The sequence below is a fragment of the Vanacampus margaritifer genome, chromosome 7 (genome assembly GCF_051991255.1).
Source record: "Vanacampus margaritifer isolate UIUO_Vmar chromosome 7, RoL_Vmar_1.0, whole genome shotgun sequence".
NCBI lineage: Eukaryota > Metazoa > Chordata > Actinopteri > Syngnathiformes > Syngnathidae > Vanacampus > Vanacampus margaritifer.
Genome location: NC_135438.1, coordinates 10,659,530 through 10,676,479, shown reverse-complemented (window position 1 = coordinate 10,676,479; position 16,950 = coordinate 10,659,530). Strand labels below are relative to the sequence as shown.

Genomic DNA, 16,950 nt, shown 5'->3' with positions numbered 1-16,950 from the left:
TATTATTATATAATAGCATATAAAAATGAATGGTATATAAATGTACGTACTATTATATAATAGCATAGAAAATAAATTATATATAAATGCATGTATCGTCATATAACATCATATAAAATGAATGGTTTATAAATGTACGTAGGATTATATAATTGTATATAAAATAAATGGTATATAAATGTTTGTACATTTATACAGTATAATCAGGATTTGGAAATCCAGGTTCAGAGAGTAAAAACCCTGCCACAAATTGGCTTTAGCCACAGGCGCTTCTACTCAAACGAGCTCGTCTCCACCTGTTGAGTAGAAGCACCTGTGGCCAGAGCCAAATTAGTTTCAGGGTTTTTACTTTCTGGATTCCCCAACCCTGACTATAATAGTAAAGCAAATGAATGGATGAATGGATGGATGCTATTTTCGCGCCCACATGATGTGTTTAATTTGATTAACATTCACTTCATTCTAAAGTAACATGGGGATGACCTTTGACCACAGTCTAGAGCATCCCGTGTCTTCCTGCTCTGCTGTGTGTCACTCTCACCGAGGCGGTTGTGTTGTGGTCGCGACTGTGACATTTGCGGACAGACTGACAAAGCGTGCCAGCCTGTCTGCAGCTCGTGGCCGCCGACACGCGGTCAGCAAAAGCAGACCGCAGACGGCCTCTCGCTGGCATAAACAGACAAAACAAAACAAGACACACAACGGGTAGACGGGCAGCTGCGGATGCCGCGAAGGTTCCCGCGCTGTTGGCAGCAAAGAAGACTCACCAGGAGAACGTTTATTGTTTTTACTGAATTCGCTTTACAACAATATCATTGATTCCCATCTTTTAACAGCATTAGAGCTCTGTTTTGGGCGGTTCTCCAGCCTGGTTCACTTCCTGAAAAGTACAGAAAATCTCATTATTACCCACAATTCAACATGTGATTGTTATCAAGTACAGCCAATTAACTCTTTGACTGCCAGACGTTTTCAGAAAAGGGATGCCGTGGGTGCCAGCCGATTTAAGCATTTTTGACTGATCTTTCAAGGTCCACAGAAAATTATGTGTTTGGACTATGGAATCACACATACTACCAAATGAAAGATTGGACTCTCATCTTTCATCAGAAAAAAAAGTTTGTTTCTACCTTATTCCGTTTTTCAGTAATCAACAAAAGAAAATGGTTAGTTTCACCTCTGTTTTGAAAAAAAAACGTCTTTTAACGTCTTTGGGATTCCTCCATAGGATTTTACTAAACGTTATTTAACGTTTTTGGCAGTCAAAGAGATAACAAGAGGTAGCTCATGATGTAACTCGCTGGGCTAATAAATACGAGATGTGTCTGAAAAGTTCTGTCCTTCAATGTGGGCAGACAATCACCCTAAAAAGTCTGGAAAGAGATCTACGCCATTGATTTCAGTGTGTGAGAAGAGGCAAGAGTTGTGGAAGGACAGCTCGGAACTGCTTCACCATGACAATGCCCTGAGCATCTGACAGTTCCTGCCAACTCACGCAACATCAAGATGGCCGTGATGACGAAGCTGCGGAAAATCCCGGAAGATATGCCGAGGAAGTGCATTAGCCTCCAGGGCATATTTGAAATATTATATATCTTTGGTTACAGCAGTCCTGGAACTTTTATGACACAGCTTGTAATTGAATTTTGTGAGCATGAACATGGACAAAAGCAGAAAGTAAAATTGTGTGGGGGGGAAATATGGCGTTGCGTTTGCCTTTGCAGTTAAAACAGCTTCTACACTTCTGGTTATGCTTTTTATAGGATGTTGGAGGCTGTACGTAGGAATTTTACTCTATTTTGTCCTGAAAACCTGTTCTCACACAAATGGAGGGCTGGAATTGTACAAAACTAAAGTAAGATAAAAAAAAAAAATATATATATATATATAAATCAGGGGGAAGTGCTCTAGTTTAATTCCTGAGTGATTAACTCACTGATAAAGAAGTTGTTTTGGATACTTTTGTCTATTTACTGTGTATGCCAAATTCATGTATGTGTCAAAATAAAAACAAAATCAAATCAAGTAGTAGTCGTGATGATAAGTTCAATTATTCGCTGTCACTTTCTGTTTTCTTGCCTCATCACAACATCCGTTGTTCCGGTGCTAAAATCCTTTATCTGAAGTGTGGCAGAGGCGTGTCAGCAACAAAAAAATATTTTAAATAAATAATGGGTTAATTAACACTACTCGAGCAAGTGGATGAAAAATGTACTCACACTATCTCAAATTTGAGGGGCAAAATTGAATCATTTAAGGGTAGTCTGGGTATTAATAAAAAGGCTTACCATACCGAATCGAATCACAATTCCACTGAATTAAACTAAATTGAATGATTCCACTTGAAAATGTACCGTTCTTGAATCGTAGCGTACGTACATATATCCAGATTTGTATTGAATTGCCTTCTATAGGAGAGATGTGGTACTTTATATTTGCATTTTGTATAAAAATATTCAAGGGGAACTTATCGGTCTAGCAGGTTGAACTTTACGATTTTTACACTTGGCAAGGGTTCAGATGACCTTATTTGTAACGGCTTCTCACCTTCAGTTCCCCTCTCAAGAAAGAGTTGCAGAAGTCTCGCACTCGCTCAGTAGAAATGTCTCCTTTGGGCAGCAGCCACTTCATGTCGGAGTCGCCGTCGTAGATCCCGACACGAGGGAGGTCGCCAGATTTGAGGCCAAAGTAGCGCAAGGAGCGGAAGTTGGAATCTTCAGCACCGTTGATGAGCACGAACAAGAACTTCAAGACAGTTTGGTTTGTTTGTTAGAGTCGTAAATGTTGAAGCTCAATGGAACACCATTCACTGCCACTGACAGCTATAGACGTCAAAAATTCATTTGAACTATTTCTATTGGTTTATATTCACTCAATACTCAATACAATACAATACTCTTAATTGTTCAAAAGGGTGAATGCTTGTTTGTTTGTATGTGCCCTGTGATTGACTGGCGACCAGTCCCGGGTGTACTCAACCACTCGCCCAAAGTCAGCCGGGATAGGCTTCAGCTCACCCTTGGATGGGATGTATGATTAAATTCCAAATGATATGACTTAACTCATTCAATGCCATTAACGGCTATAGACGTCAAAAATTTATTTGAACTATTTCTAGTTTAATTTTTTTCCACTTTTGTTTACAAGAGTATGAAAACCTAGAATTTTTTTTTTTTTATTGTACATTTAGAACAGATAGAAAAATGTGTGATTAATCGGGAGTTAACTAGTGAAGTCATGTGATTAATTACAATTAAAAATTGTAATCGCCCGATGCCCCTAATAAAAAAAAAGATAAAAAATTAGGGGCGTCAAAATTGTAATTAATCGCATGACTTCAATAGTTAACTCGGGATTAATCATAAATTTTATATCCGTTCTAAATGTACACTAAAAAAATTCTAGGTTTTCATACTCTTGTTAACAAAGGTGGAAAATAATTAAACTAGAAATAGTTCAAATGAATTTTTGACGTCTATAGCCGTCAGTGGCAGTGAAAGAGTCATATCATTTGGAATTTGATCACACATCTCATCCAAGGGTGAGCTGAAGCCTATCCCGGCTGACTTTGGGCGAGCGGCTGAGTACTCCCGGGATTGGTCGCCAGTCAATCACAGGGCACATACAAACAAACAAGCATTCACCCTTTTGAACAATTGAGAGTATTCAGAATCTAACATGCATGTTTTTGGAATGTAAGAGGAAGCCAGAATACCAAGTATGGGGCAAGTCTAGTTTACCGTGTTTGTGAATTTGGTAGACCGCGCTGCGTCTCGCCGGTAGACTGAGGGCATTTTCTATTACTTGCCTCCGGCGCACCTGACAATTTGGTGACCAAATATATTTTTAAAAACACCCCCATGACCGCACACGGCTGCACGATTGGGGGTAGAAGGCGGCCTCCGAGTGCCCACTTCACAGCGGCTAACTTTACATCATCCGCAAGTGGAAATCTTCTTGCAAGTTCCTTCTAAACGTACTTTGTGTGCGCCAATCTCCAGCATGGACTCCAGTGAGTCCGGCAAAACCTAGCAAATGCCCTTTTATATCTGTTCCTCAGTAAAATGCTAAATGGTAAACAGCTCACCTGCAATCATTTTCTTTGTGGTTTTGCAATATTTAATGTATTTTTTGTTTTCAGGGCGCCTTGTTCAAAAACACTTTATTAAAATGCTAATTTACTCAACATAAATGTACAGTTTTCATATATTAGTTAGTTCTTATTAAATCCTATTTTTATTTGATTGATGATAATCATACAACTAGCAGAGATGGAACTTATTGAAAAATAGGAAAGTAGTAAAAAACATCTCTGTGTGGGCTGCTCAGTACGATACGGTTAAAATAAAGTCAAGGTTGTGAATATACAGTACTGTACACTCTAAAAAGAGAATTGTTGGACCAATTTAAGATTACAACTTGAATTGTTGGCCAAATTGCTTCAACTGGTAATACACGATTGAATTAAATTAATTCAAAGGGAATATATTAAGTTTAATTAATTATCAGTTCATTAAATTTAATATATTCACTTTGGATTAATTTTGGATTAAGTTAATCCAAAGTGAATATATTAAGTTTAATTAATCATCAGTTCATTAAATTTAATATATTCACTTTGAATTAATTTTGGATTAATTAAATTCAATCGTGAATTACCAATTGAAGTGATTTTTTTTTAAAATTGTTCAACAATTCAATTTGTAATCTATAATTGGTTCAATAATTCTCTTTTTTAGAGTGTAGTTTACATGTTTTTACCCTTGTATAAATATGAAAGTGTTGCTTAAAACATGACCTTATATAATAGTTGTAAATGTTTTATGACGGTAAACTTTTACCCTGGAAAAGATTATTTTCATCTCCTGTACTTTCGGAGAGGAAAATGGTTTCAAAAATGCAAAAAGAAAGTCAACACTCTGTGTCTTTACTTGATTCTCACCTTGTCGGTGAACTCCGGCGCCAAAGCCGCCAACTTCTCCTTCAGCTCCTTAAATTCTTTGCGCCCCTTGTTGGCAAAGAGCAGCAGGTGCGTCGTCACCTCTGAGTTCATGAGGCCCACAGCTGTCTGAGGAGAAAAAAAGCAGTATTAGGGAAAAGCGAAAAAGTAGTCAAAAGCATGCTCAACTCGGCACTTTGCAGGCGGACCGGACCCACCACTTGGTTGTATTCCGTCACGTAGCGGACCTCGTTCACGGCGATGAAGTTCACTAGACCGTCAGTATTGATCTTCTCGGCCTCTGCAATCCCGAGGTTTTCTTGATGGTTATCGGCCTGGACGTTAACACATACTTGAGCATCATCATCATCATCACAAACATGCTGTACACTCTACAATAGTGCAGTGATGGTACCTTTCTGAAAAGAGTGATGGTGTGTGATTCAATGCCATAGTCAGCCCACACCTCTTTCACACCACAAACGGCCACTGAGACGGAATCCACCCGCTTTGATGCTTCCACAAGCTCTTTGTAGCCGTGACTCTCTTCTCCCTTGTTTATTTTTACAAATACAAGGATCACATCACTGAATGTTGCACTGACAAACAGTATTGACATCCAAAATCTCAAATACTGTAAGGTCATTTGTTAATATTGTTGTCTGAATAGTCATCATTCTTATTCAAGGGTCAAGTGGTTTGTAACGTTTACAATATTAAGACACGATGACATTCTGACTTTTATGGCTACGCATGGATTAAAAAAAAAAAGTGTAGATCAGGGTTATTATAGTTTTCAAATTTTTCATTTTAGTTAATTTTTATTTCGTTTTGAGTTTTGTTTTTTAAATTGAGTTACTTTTAATTCGTTTTCAGGGTGGTTCTGTTAGCTTTTATCAGTTTTAATTATTTCATAACTGCTTGATTTTAGTTTAGTTTTAGTTAGTTTTAGTATTATAGTAAAAAAAAAAAAAAGGTGTATTACTTGTGCACAATATTTAAAAACCACCATGGGAGTGATGTCATCTGAAGGTGCTTTTCTATTGGCTGCTTCTAGATGACGTCACTTTTGTGTGACACACTTTCAAACGTCCTTAATCCGGTTAAAATCAAAATAAATCTACTTAAAATCATCCCCAAAGGCTCATGCATTAACTTAATTACCAAAGACTAAAACAAAAGACATTTTGCTATAATTATAGTTTTAGTTAGTTTTGTAAACATAAAATGTCGTTTCAGTTAGTTTTCGTTTTGTTAAAAAGCATTTTAGTTTTTATTTTATTTCTTTAACAAATTAGTTTTTGCGTTAGTTTTAGTTAACTAAAATAACCTTGGTGTAGATACTGTTAATAGTGTACATATATGTAAACACATACAGTACATGCATGCACATACTTAACCCTTCAAGGAGAAATTAACGTGAAATAAAGCCCAAGCACAATAAAGTATAGCACACATTTGTATGTGGGTTAATAAGATGTGCAATGTTGTTTACACAGGGCAGACATCATATGTATTCAATATTAAATTATTATTTAAAATTTTAGCACAACACTGATTAAGTTAATAATAAAGTGGATATACATACAGAAAGTGAAAAGCTGAATGATGAAAACAGTTTTACTTTATATTGTAATTGATGGTTTAAACTTATCGCTACATTCATAAAGGTTAACTTTTTTTTTTAATTCCTTTTTTTTTTTTTTAATAGCTTTTACATTCATCTGGAATCCTCATTTCATTCCCACATGCTGAATGTAAAAAGGGACGGGCGACGAGAGAATTTCTGGACACACTTAAACTGTCGAAGCCCGTCGGAGTCTGTCAAGTTATTTTTTTCCCTCCAAACCAAAAAGAAAAAATTCAACTGGAAACGTGAACGTGGTCGTAACAGAAAGCAAGCAAGGAAGAAAAAATGCAGGAACGAACGCAGACAATAAATGGCGGCTATTTTGGAGGCGCTATTACACACTCCCTGGGAATTCATTTTAAAACTCAGGAAAGCCAATAAAAATATGAGTTCATACGTGGGTACAAGCGATTTTGTTATTCCTTTGAACCCTCGTTACTGTTGTTTACTAGGGACTTAACAGAGCTTCTCCCACGAGCCTTCACATGTGTACTTCCTGTCAAGTGGCCGACCGTCGTCCCCCGCATGCAGAGGACAGCCAGAGGGCGCGCAGTGAATCAGACAACCAACCAGTCAACCTCTGACCTCACTGCAGCCATGCCAAAGGCGGGGCAACTTGGAAAGCACCGTGCCGTCCCTCTTTCAAGCATTTTCGCCATCAGACATGCAAACACACGGCTCAATGTTTGGAGTTCTCGTCGTCTCGGAATTTTCCTTTTCTATTCTGAGACAGTGTGATACAATGACTCATAAAATGGTGTTATTTCAAAATGTCCGTCTCGTTTTACTGACCTCCAGGAATCCAATCACCACCACTTCAGCAGAGTTGATAAAGGCCTCTGCGGCTTTGGTGTCATTTAACCTCGGAAGCGTTACATCTAAGAAGGAGAAAGAAAAGGGGAAAAAAAAGGCACAAATTCTGTTATATAAGTCACGTGATGATGCTATTGTTTAATCAATGCTGTCAACTTTTTTTGATTAAAAGGTGCTATTTGAAACAGACTGAACATGATAAGCCTATTGGGAATACATTGATATAATTTTATGAAACAAATGTTTTAAAGGCGACTAACTTGGTTGTCACGGATAAAGATTAAGTATCGTTCCTTCCACTGTTTTTTCAAGAACTTGATAACACCTCTGCAGGAAAGTGCATATTTACTGCGTTGCTAATCTGATCAGCCAAGTAATTGATTATAATTAACAAAATATTAAATTCAGAGACCTATTACATACACTCAAGTCTTTCTTTACAAAAAGACATCTCCCAACTACTAGCCTAGCGTGCATATTAGCTAGCTAGCGAGTAAATGGGTGTGTACGTAAAATGTACAAAAACACGAACACTTAAGTCAGTTCTTGTCATGTTAATGTACCAGCAGTGTTAAAAATGTAAAAAACAAACAAACAAATAAACAGGTTAAAGTCACGTCTATTATTATGTTAGCAAAGCTACCTTTCTCTTTAGCAGTGACGCAAGACACCAGGACGAAGAAGAACAGCCCAGTCAGCATTTTTCCTGTATTTTCAGAGGTCCAGTGAGCTTTTCAAAAACTTTGCAGCCTGATGACTTGAAGTGTTACCTCGTGGCTACTGCTGCTGCTGCGGTTGGTACGAGTGGTGGTATGTTTTGATAGGAGGTTTCTTGGGAACCAGCCAGCTGTTCCTGATAAGTTTGGGTGCGGGGACATTGGATTACGTGTCATCGTAAGACAGGAGTGTGACTCAAAAATGATGACAATTTACATATTGTTGCCCAAATTACTTGAATTATGATGTCAATCCAAAACACTAATGAGTTAGCTAAAAATTGTGGGGGTTTTGTGTGTTAGTTTTAATGTTTTGTTTTTGTCGCGACTCGCAAGGGAAATGTTTTGACCATCATCTTCTTTGCAACAAGAAAAAAAAAACATTAGAACTGTAAGAGAACCATTAAAACTGTTTTGACGAACCCTTACGGAAACATGAGGGCACTTTAATGTCGATTTCAGTCACCAGCAGGGGGCAGTGGTGGATAAATGTTCAGCTCCCTGAGATGGATGAAAATGAATGGATACATTTGCATATTTTGTATTCCTCAAATACCATACTAACTCATTCACTGCCATTGACGACTATAGTCGTCAAAAATTCATGTGAAGTATTTCTTAGTTTTAAAAAAAAAATTCATTTCATTAAATTTTTTATGAAAACCTAGATTTTTTTTATTGTACATTTATGACATATAAAATTACCATGCGATTAATTATGATTAAATGCCCCTTATTTTTATTTTATTTTTTTAATTAGGCCCGTCAGGCGATTACATTTTTTAATTGTAATTAATCACATGACTTCACTAGTTAACTAACGATTAATCTGTTAATCAATAAAAATTTGTTTCCAGGTTTTTCATACTCTTGCTAGCAAAAGTGGAAAAAAATGTTAAACTAATAGAAATAGTTCAAATGAATTTTGGATGTCTATAGCCGTCAATGGCAGTGAATGAGTCCATGTTTACACTATAGGGGCACAAATGTGATGCTTTCGACTAGATTCCACACCTGATAAAGACATTTTTTTTAATAATGTTCACGTATTGCTGCATACACATAAACAGGCTTTCACTTAATTATAGTAGTAAGTCCCAGAACCATGGATGAATGTTGTAATAAAGCAAAAACAAACTGGCGATCGTGCTTGATGTACTCGGGGGGGAAAAAAGTGGCACTGAATGTGGCTGACCGCAGATCGGCAAACCAGCTGCAATGAAGAACAACAACCACTTTGAGGCTAAATCATCCACTTGTTTGGTTTGTAGTCATAAACAGCCTTACTGCGACTGCTGTTGCTACTTCACAGCAGTAAACATGCATTTGTTGACTAACAAACACATGGTCGGGAAGCTGAAGGGAACCAAGGCCACCCATATAGATGCTAATCTCTTACATAATTTGGTTGTTGTGACATCATGTCTTGAAATAAACAACGTCGGAGTCCGGGGTTACTCGCGGGCACTTGGTCTCTCATTCGGATTTTTTTTTGCTTTGACATGTGAGTAAAAATACGAGATTTGTGCTCTGTATGGTGGCAGTGAACTCATCTTGCTTCCAAACAAGCAGCAGATTTTGAAGAATACTTAAAAAAGGCTTCAGCTGATTAATGCCACACCCAGTTGAAGTTTGCTAGCAATTTTAACATAAAACAAAGATGAATTACCTAAAAGGCCACAAAATCAAAGACAATGGTATGAAAAGTTGCAGCGTTATGACAACAATCTCACATTTTTCCAAGATAAAGTCGCAACATTATAGGATATTAAAATCAAAGTTTAGCCAAGAAAGAAAGTCAGAATAAATTTTAAAAAAGAATCTAAAAAATGCATAATCTTATAATATTACACTTTTTATTCTGGACTAACAACTATTTTCTAAAAATTGTGACTTAAGTCCCATAAAAATATACCTTTTGTTCTTGGAAAAAATACGATTCACCTCCTGTAATAATAAACCATTTATTTATTTACTTATTTATTTATTGTGGGGATGTCTATGTGATGACGCATCATACATCGCAATCATATCAAAGATTTTAATTGGCTCAAAGCTAGGGAGGAGTAATTGATTTATGTTTTAGTGGCACGAAAGAATATTTCATACAAGGTGAAGTTCATTGCTGTTGTTTTATTTATTAAAAAAAAACATATGGGCTATCTTTACATTTAATATGCTATGAAAGCTCTGATTATGAAATTACCCACGTTAAAAAAAAAAAAATAATTAAATAGTCAATCAATTAATCATTATTTTTTTTAAATTCTTATTCTCATTCAAGGGATGACCACACATCCCTGATATTTAACTAATTTGCATATCCTATGTTCGGGAGGAGGAAGGAGGTCGTGGAGGTGGGAGTGGTTTCGGAAGGAGGATTTTCAAAAATAATTAGTGCTTCAGGAATCTGTACACACGTCACAGGTGAAAAAGTTGTCGTCAGAGGGATGCCCACTATGTCTCAGGAATGTTTTAACATAGACACAACAAGCCACATGTCCAATGACGCACGTACAAGTTGATCTCTTTACTTACATAAAGGCTAGGCTTTGTCATTTTGCCTTTATGATGCACTTTTAACTCATTTATTCTTCTTTAAGGTTTATTTTCTTCACTGAATTAATAAATGAATAATTTATTTAAAAAGCAAATAAATGTCTTGTTTCAAATTTGGTCAACACATAGTGGTTAACATGCCTGAACCACCTTAATCAGACCCACCTGGTAATTACATAATCAAGACTCACGTAATATTTGTTGCATTAATCTAGAATTTCGCCCCCTAAAATTAGTTAATTATAAAATGTAGTTTAATTATTTTTTTATTTTTACTTTTCCCTTTCGATCAGAAGAGCCATTTCTAAAATGCTGTCTTGAAAAATAAAGAGAATTTTGAAATATTTTTACATGATTTTCATTGGAATCTAACAAAATACTTTCTGCATTAAGTTGTACAAAAATATTTTGTTGTTATTATGTAGTTTATAACATCATATTCAGTGTCTTTAAAAGTTGAGACAATTAGCAGGATTTTAAATGTAGTTGTTAATCTTTTTTTTTTTCATAAATAAATTTGCTCATATTGCCATGTTTTCAATATTATAATTATTATTATTTATAAGTTATATATATATATTTTTTTATTATTTATTTACTACATTGGTTGCTTTACTTGCATGTACTTCACACTTCTAAACTGGCTAACACACGTGAGTTTTTGAGAGGTGAGCAAGCGAGAAAAAGTCATGATGTAACACATGTAAACCTCAGCTTTTTGGATTACTGTCAATTAGGCTGCAGCTATTTTTCACGTGGCCCTTACACAACCTATGAAGCCATCAGTTCACCTTCTTGCCGTGTATTAGTAATCCTGAAGCCTGTTCCTGACGCAGCAGGTGCGGGACTCGTGACAAATCGGAAAGTTTGCAGGATGGATGGAAAACACTTTACAAGTCAGTTGGCAGCTCAACCAGCTTCTGACCAGTGAACTTAAAAAACCAAAAGTCATGCTGAGCATTCAACGACATAAAATGCATTGTTTAAAAAAAATAATAATTCTGTCACTGAGTTGAAAAAAAAAAGTAGTTAAAAAAAAAATTTCTGTCACCGAGTTGAAAAAAACAACAACGAAACATCGACTTAATAACGATGATAATACATTTGTGTTCGTCAACGTGGCTAGATATTAAATGACACCTCATAACAGTTGCGGAAGAACTTCCTTCTAACCTCAGCCCATAAATGGACCTTCACTCTTGATTGAATGACTCAATATTCATGATCATGTGCAAACTCGAATGATACACAAGTTAGTATGTTTAGTCTTTTGATTTGACTAACCTCTCTTGCGTCCCCTTTTTGGTGATCCCACTTAGCCTGGATCTCTTCTAACTCAGCAGACACAAATAGCAATTCTAACAAAGCTTTCAACCAGGATCTATTTTAACAATGCCTGTGTTATAAACATAGACTCTTGTCAATTTTCCAAGCTGTTGGTGTGAGAGTTTAACGGTAAATATAGGTAACATATTTGTCTCCAACGTTGACACTCAAAGGCCATACATGCAAATTGTACATTTCAAGGAAAGAACGCATGACATTCGTGTCAGGGGAGATTATGATTGATTGACAGAAAACAAACAGCAGTTTTTATCTGAAAATAACTGTTGTTGCTAATTTTGTCCACTGGAGGGCACACTGACGACCACTTAAACGACATTCTGAAATTTGGCTTGTTACTTGATGCAAATCTTTTGCGCGGACTTTGATTAATTTGGTTAATTAATCTGCAATAAAATAATATCAAATGGGAATATTTTCTGAATGCGAGGAATAAGCGGATTAAGAAAATGGATGGATGGATGGATGTGTGTAATAATTTGCACATACACAAAAAACGGAAATATTTTTGACCTGTTGTTATTTAGAGTTTATTAGGCCACAGACATGCTGGTCCGGCCCACTTGAGATCAGATTTGGGTGGAAGTGGACCCTGAATTAAAATGACTTACGTGGGCAAGGGTCGATGCAATATTTCAGTCAAGTCCATGTAGGACTTGGAATAGCACTGCAGCAAATGCATTATGTATTGACTGAAATAGTTTGCAGTCTTAGAAAGGCTGTTGAGAAAATGTTTTAGTGGTTGTATGTCCTGTATATTATTGATTGATTCATGTGGGCAAAGAGGAAATCAAGTTTGAAATTCTTTATTTCTGTTCAAAATAATAACATGATAGCTTACTAAAATTAAAAGAGCCGTCATTAAAGCAATTCCCCAATGCTAGATGGCATTAGAGAATTTTCCCAACAGACATGCTAATGAAAGTGATTGATGTTAAAAGCTGCATGTTTTTTTGAAGGTTTGAATTTAGTGTACATTATCTCAATTAGGTTATTCTGTAATTCTAGCTGAACGTAATACTAACCTATACCTACGACTAATATTCCAAGAGAAAAAAAACTCGTAAATTTGAGAGATTTCATAAACTAGCAAATTTGCGAGGAAAAAAACTCAGAAACCTAGGAGAAATACACGTAGCGTAGCTATAGTCTAATCGTGTGAGGATTCGTTGGTGGTTAATAGGACACTGTTTATAAAATGAAAAGACAGGATGTAGACGGATTCTTCTTAAATTTAAACTTTACTCATCTTTCATCGCAGCTAGAGAGACAACACTTCCTGATTCTCTATCAGCTGACTAACACTAACTAATCAGATGCTAGCATAATTTGGGTAAATGCTAGTGAATGACGGAGAGCAGCAGATTCGACACACCAACTTCGATACTTGTACAAAAAAAACAAAAAAACAATGACGGAGAGCAGCAGATTCGACACACCAACTTGGATACTTGTACAAAACAAAACAAAAAACTATGAACGGGTAAATAATAATTCTGAAAACATAAACGTACAAGTAAATATATATTTTAACACATTAACTTAGCTGGCCGTACCCAACGTTCAAAGAGCGAATGCTTAACATCATATGGTTTATTGCTGCTAAAGCAATTACTATCTCCTTGTTTGGAAATCTGACCGAACAGTATTGGCACAAACACTCGAGTAATACGCTACATGTAGTTCTCGTAACTTTCTGATTGTTTTTTTCTGTTGCAAATCTGCCGCTTTATAAAGTCGCAAATTTGCGATTTTCTCTCTCTCTGAATATTCTCCCCGCCCTCTGAAAATATTTATACATGGCCCTCATACGCCGTCGTATACACAAAAACAAACAAACAACAACAACAACTTTGTTTAGTGCCACTCCTGAGTCATGCGTGCTTCCTTATGTAACATTCAATCTTCTCACTTGTTCTGACCACTAAAATAGTACTGAGCCCAATTAGCGACCATGCTGTTTGTGACCACGGAGGTGGACGGTGTACCTGTGCAAAAGGGATTAGCAGTTAGCATATAAAAGAGACGCCAGGAGAACAAACGGCACTGAAGCGCAAAGTGACGAGACGAGAAGAAGCGAGACACTAAACACCAACTGGTAAGAACTTAACCTTCTTCCTTTACGATGCAGCAAACTCCATTCACTGACATTTGGACTTTGAGATTGTTACAGTAGTAGCAAAAATATTTATTTATTTATGTCTGATTTGGCTTTCTTGTACTGCTTTTCTTGTACACCTTTTATTTTTTAATTGCATATATATTCATATTAATAACTATTATTTTAAAGACGATTTAATTTTTTTATTTATTGAACTGAGAGCACAGTGGCGCCCAACCTGAAATTTAGTGTCTCTTACTGTAAATGAACTATGCTGTACATATTCACATTTCCACTCATTTGTACGATTTTACTGATAGGCATAAGCAGTAGTTTGTCAGCAACGGAAATATTCAAGAGTAGTAAGGATTTTTTTTTATAGCGCAAATACTGATCACACATGGGAGTAGATGAAATATGTACTTGCATTGAGTTTTAATGTACTTAATTTTAAAGCCAATTGGTATTGGTTCAACACAATGTTGAATCAACTTGACAACATTATTTCAAATGTCTCAGGGCTTTCAACATGTAAGTTTACCACCTGTTCCCATTTAAATGGATTTAAACTAAGTTATTAAACAAATGTTCTCATATTGATTCAAAACAATGTAATTTACTTGGAGTCAACAAATGAATTTTGAGGGGAGAAAAAAAATCCTTGAAATTGTTGTCTACTTCTTTGCATAATTTTCAGCGGAAATTCTCAAAGTTTCCTTATAATTTATCTATATTAGAAAATTCTTTTGAGCTACAAGTTTATATTGTTTTGGAAATGTATGCACAAATGACAGTAACAATCTCAATAGTTAAATCACTCCACAACTGGTGAAAGGGAGCAAAGAGATGTGTCATAGGTTTTGTTGTATTGGATGATTTGGATGGTGTGTAAACTTGCCACCACTTAAGATTCTGACTTGTAGCTAAAGGGAAAAAATACTGTACAATAAATATGGCAGATTTTCACTCAAAAAACAAAAACACTAAAAACCACATTTGTTGTCTTAACATTACGCTGTCCTATACTTAGTAAGATGGAACTTCAAAACGTTAGTGTTATTTGTGTGGTAATCCCCTTGCCAAAATTCAGAAAAATCAGGACAACTTTCCTTCAACATGACACAACAAAGATCAGAAAACCATATTAAGGCAGATTTAAATTGGCCGTCTAGCATACAAACCACAATATATGCATGCGTGTTGACTTGAGTGTCATTTCCGAATGAGGTAAACTGGAGATTATCTGGTGTTCACTTGAAGAGTAATCTTAAAAGCCGGTCAAGTGCAAAAATAGACAAAGCCCTTGTGTAACACATTTAAAACTTAATCTGCAGGTGAGATCAACCAAGAAAAAAAAACTTAGCACCTCTTAAATTGTGCTTCCAGAAAATAACAATGGCAGACGCAGCAGTTGCAACCCCCGCCGACAAGAAGGTACCCCCCAAGTTCAAGCAGAGGACCACTCGCACCTTCAAGAGCAAGGCCCCTAAACCCGGCCAGAAGGGGTGAGTACACTTTAGCAAGCTTAGCCCTGTGTGTGAGTGTGTGCGTACCTGTGACGTGACGCCTTTGTGCCCACACAGATTCGGGGACGACATCCCCGGCATGGAGGGTCTGGGCACAGACATCACGGTGGTTTGCCCTTGGGAAGCCTTCGGTGACATGGAGCTCAGTGACCTGGCCAAATACGGAATCGTCTAGAAGGCTTCCTCAAGCGTTGCTCCTCTCGGCGATCCATACCTCACACCTGCTCTCCACTTTCCCCATCACCACTTGTCCCCATGACCTGATATCATTCTGGTGTTAGGCACAAGATGGGATCTTGGCTAACTTTTAAGTGCCCCAGTAGATCCAAAACTATTCAAATGTTAACCATAAAAACATGATTAAATATAATTCAACTGAGGACCACTTTGCACTTACTTGAGCACTACCAGCTCCTGTTGCCCCATCCTCACCTGCCTTTACCACTCCCCTCTCTTCTTATTGTACAGCTATTTGTGGAAGAAATATATTTGTATTTTTACGAACTATGTGAATGGCAACTTGGACAGTCTCATCCGTAGGAATGGGAGTTACAGTTGAATAGAACTGTCAATAAATGTCCCCAAATAACAAGTGCGTGTGTCTTTTTATACATCTATATGAATGCTCTACTCAATACGTGGTTTAAAAAAACGCTTGAATATTGAGATAAATCTATTATAATAAACAATTCTAATAAAGTTGAACACAAATTAACGTACAGACAGTAGGCACGGGATGTCTTACTGTTGTATTCAACACAAACCAAATGGGTGATTTGAGTGTGTGCTGCCCCCCTGTGGTCGGGACTGTCACTGTTGCCATGAATACCAAACATACAGGGTCACAAACGGAGACCAGGGACAAGCCATGTCATAGCTTTTCTCAGTTTCACCGTTTTAAATACACGTAAAAAAAACACACACACACATCGTTTAAATACCACACTCGTGAACACAAATGAAGCGCTATAAATATGGTCATCCATTCAACAAATTTGAGAATCTCACCTCAGTCTCACTTCTATCTTTTGTTTCAAAAAATTCTCTTAAAATTCATGGGGAGAAATAAGTGACTCAGTTTGTTATTATAGAGGGAATTAAATTTAAGATTAAGAGATACCTTGGAGAGCAAGGAGAAAATGAGCAATACTGGAGATATTAAGCCATGAGTCATACTTTTGAGGTCAATGGTAATGCCACGGACTTCCGGGTTTTTCTCATCAGCGCCGTTTCCGGCTACTGCTGGCGGCGTTCCAACACTCGCAACTGCGACCCCCAACCGCGTGCTCCCGCTCATATGCGACATCATTTACTTCAATCTA

The 16,950-nt window shown here is 36.8% G+C and overlaps 2 protein-coding genes across 6 annotated transcripts; one reads left to right on the top strand and one right to left on the bottom strand.

The window, feature by feature from the left end:
* Positions 1–668: 668 nt before the first annotated feature.
* Positions 669–16,823, bottom strand: erp27 (endoplasmic reticulum protein 27). Of its 5 annotated transcripts, none has more exons than XM_077569905.1 (9): positions 15,656–16,823; positions 8,153–8,235; positions 8,026–8,088; positions 7,362–7,447; positions 5,355–5,492; positions 5,158–5,274; positions 4,943–5,068; positions 2,548–2,745; positions 669–880 (listed from the first exon to the last, which is right to left on the bottom strand). In XM_077569905.1, exons 3-9 carry the CDS (start codon positions 8,081–8,083, stop codon positions 839–841), a joined length of 765 nt encoding a protein of 254 aa, XP_077426031.1. In that variant the 5' UTR covers positions 8,084–8,088; positions 8,153–8,235; positions 15,656–16,823; the 3' UTR covers positions 669–838. The 5 variants fall into 5 exon arrangements, with proteins under 5 accessions (XP_077426031.1, XP_077426032.1, XP_077426034.1 ...); XM_077569906.1 differs by lacking the exon at positions 15,656–16,823 and adding an exon at positions 11,942–12,098; XM_077569908.1 differs by lacking the exon at positions 15,656–16,823 and adding an exon at positions 11,449–11,547.
* LOC144054694 (retinal cone rhodopsin-sensitive cGMP 3',5'-cyclic phosphodiesterase subunit gamma-like) lies at positions 13,936–16,220 on the top strand. The gene is made up of 3 exons (XM_077569910.1): positions 13,936–14,099; positions 15,489–15,607; positions 15,686–16,220. The coding sequence occupies exons 2-3, from the start codon at positions 15,498–15,500 to the stop codon at positions 15,801–15,803; spliced, it is 228 nt and encodes a 75-aa protein (XP_077426036.1). The 5' UTR covers positions 13,936–14,099; positions 15,489–15,497; the 3' UTR covers positions 15,804–16,220.
* Positions 16,824–16,950: the final 127 nt, after the last annotated feature.

Excerpts from the sequence above, each read along its gene's own strand:
- erp27 (XM_077569905.1), bottom strand. The coding sequence starts at position 8,083 with ATGCTGACTGGGCTGTTCTTCTTCGTCCTGGTGTCTTGCGTCACTGCT. Across the intron at positions 5,493-7,361 it reads TGGTGATTGGATTCCTGGAG|GGAGAAGAGAGTCACGGCTA; the intron begins GTCAGTAAAACG and ends AAAATAAACAAG. Across the intron at positions 5,069-5,157 it reads TGACGGAATACAACCAAGTG|ACAGCTGTGGGCCTCATGAA; the intron begins GTGGGTCCGGTC and ends TTTTCTCCTCAG.
- LOC144054694 (XM_077569910.1), top strand. The coding sequence starts at position 15,498 with ATGGCAGACGCAGCAGTTGCAACCCCCGCCGACAAGAAGGTACCCCCC. Across the intron at positions 15,608-15,685 it reads CCTAAACCCGGCCAGAAGGG|ATTCGGGGACGACATCCCCG; the intron begins GTGAGTACACTT and ends GTGCCCACACAG.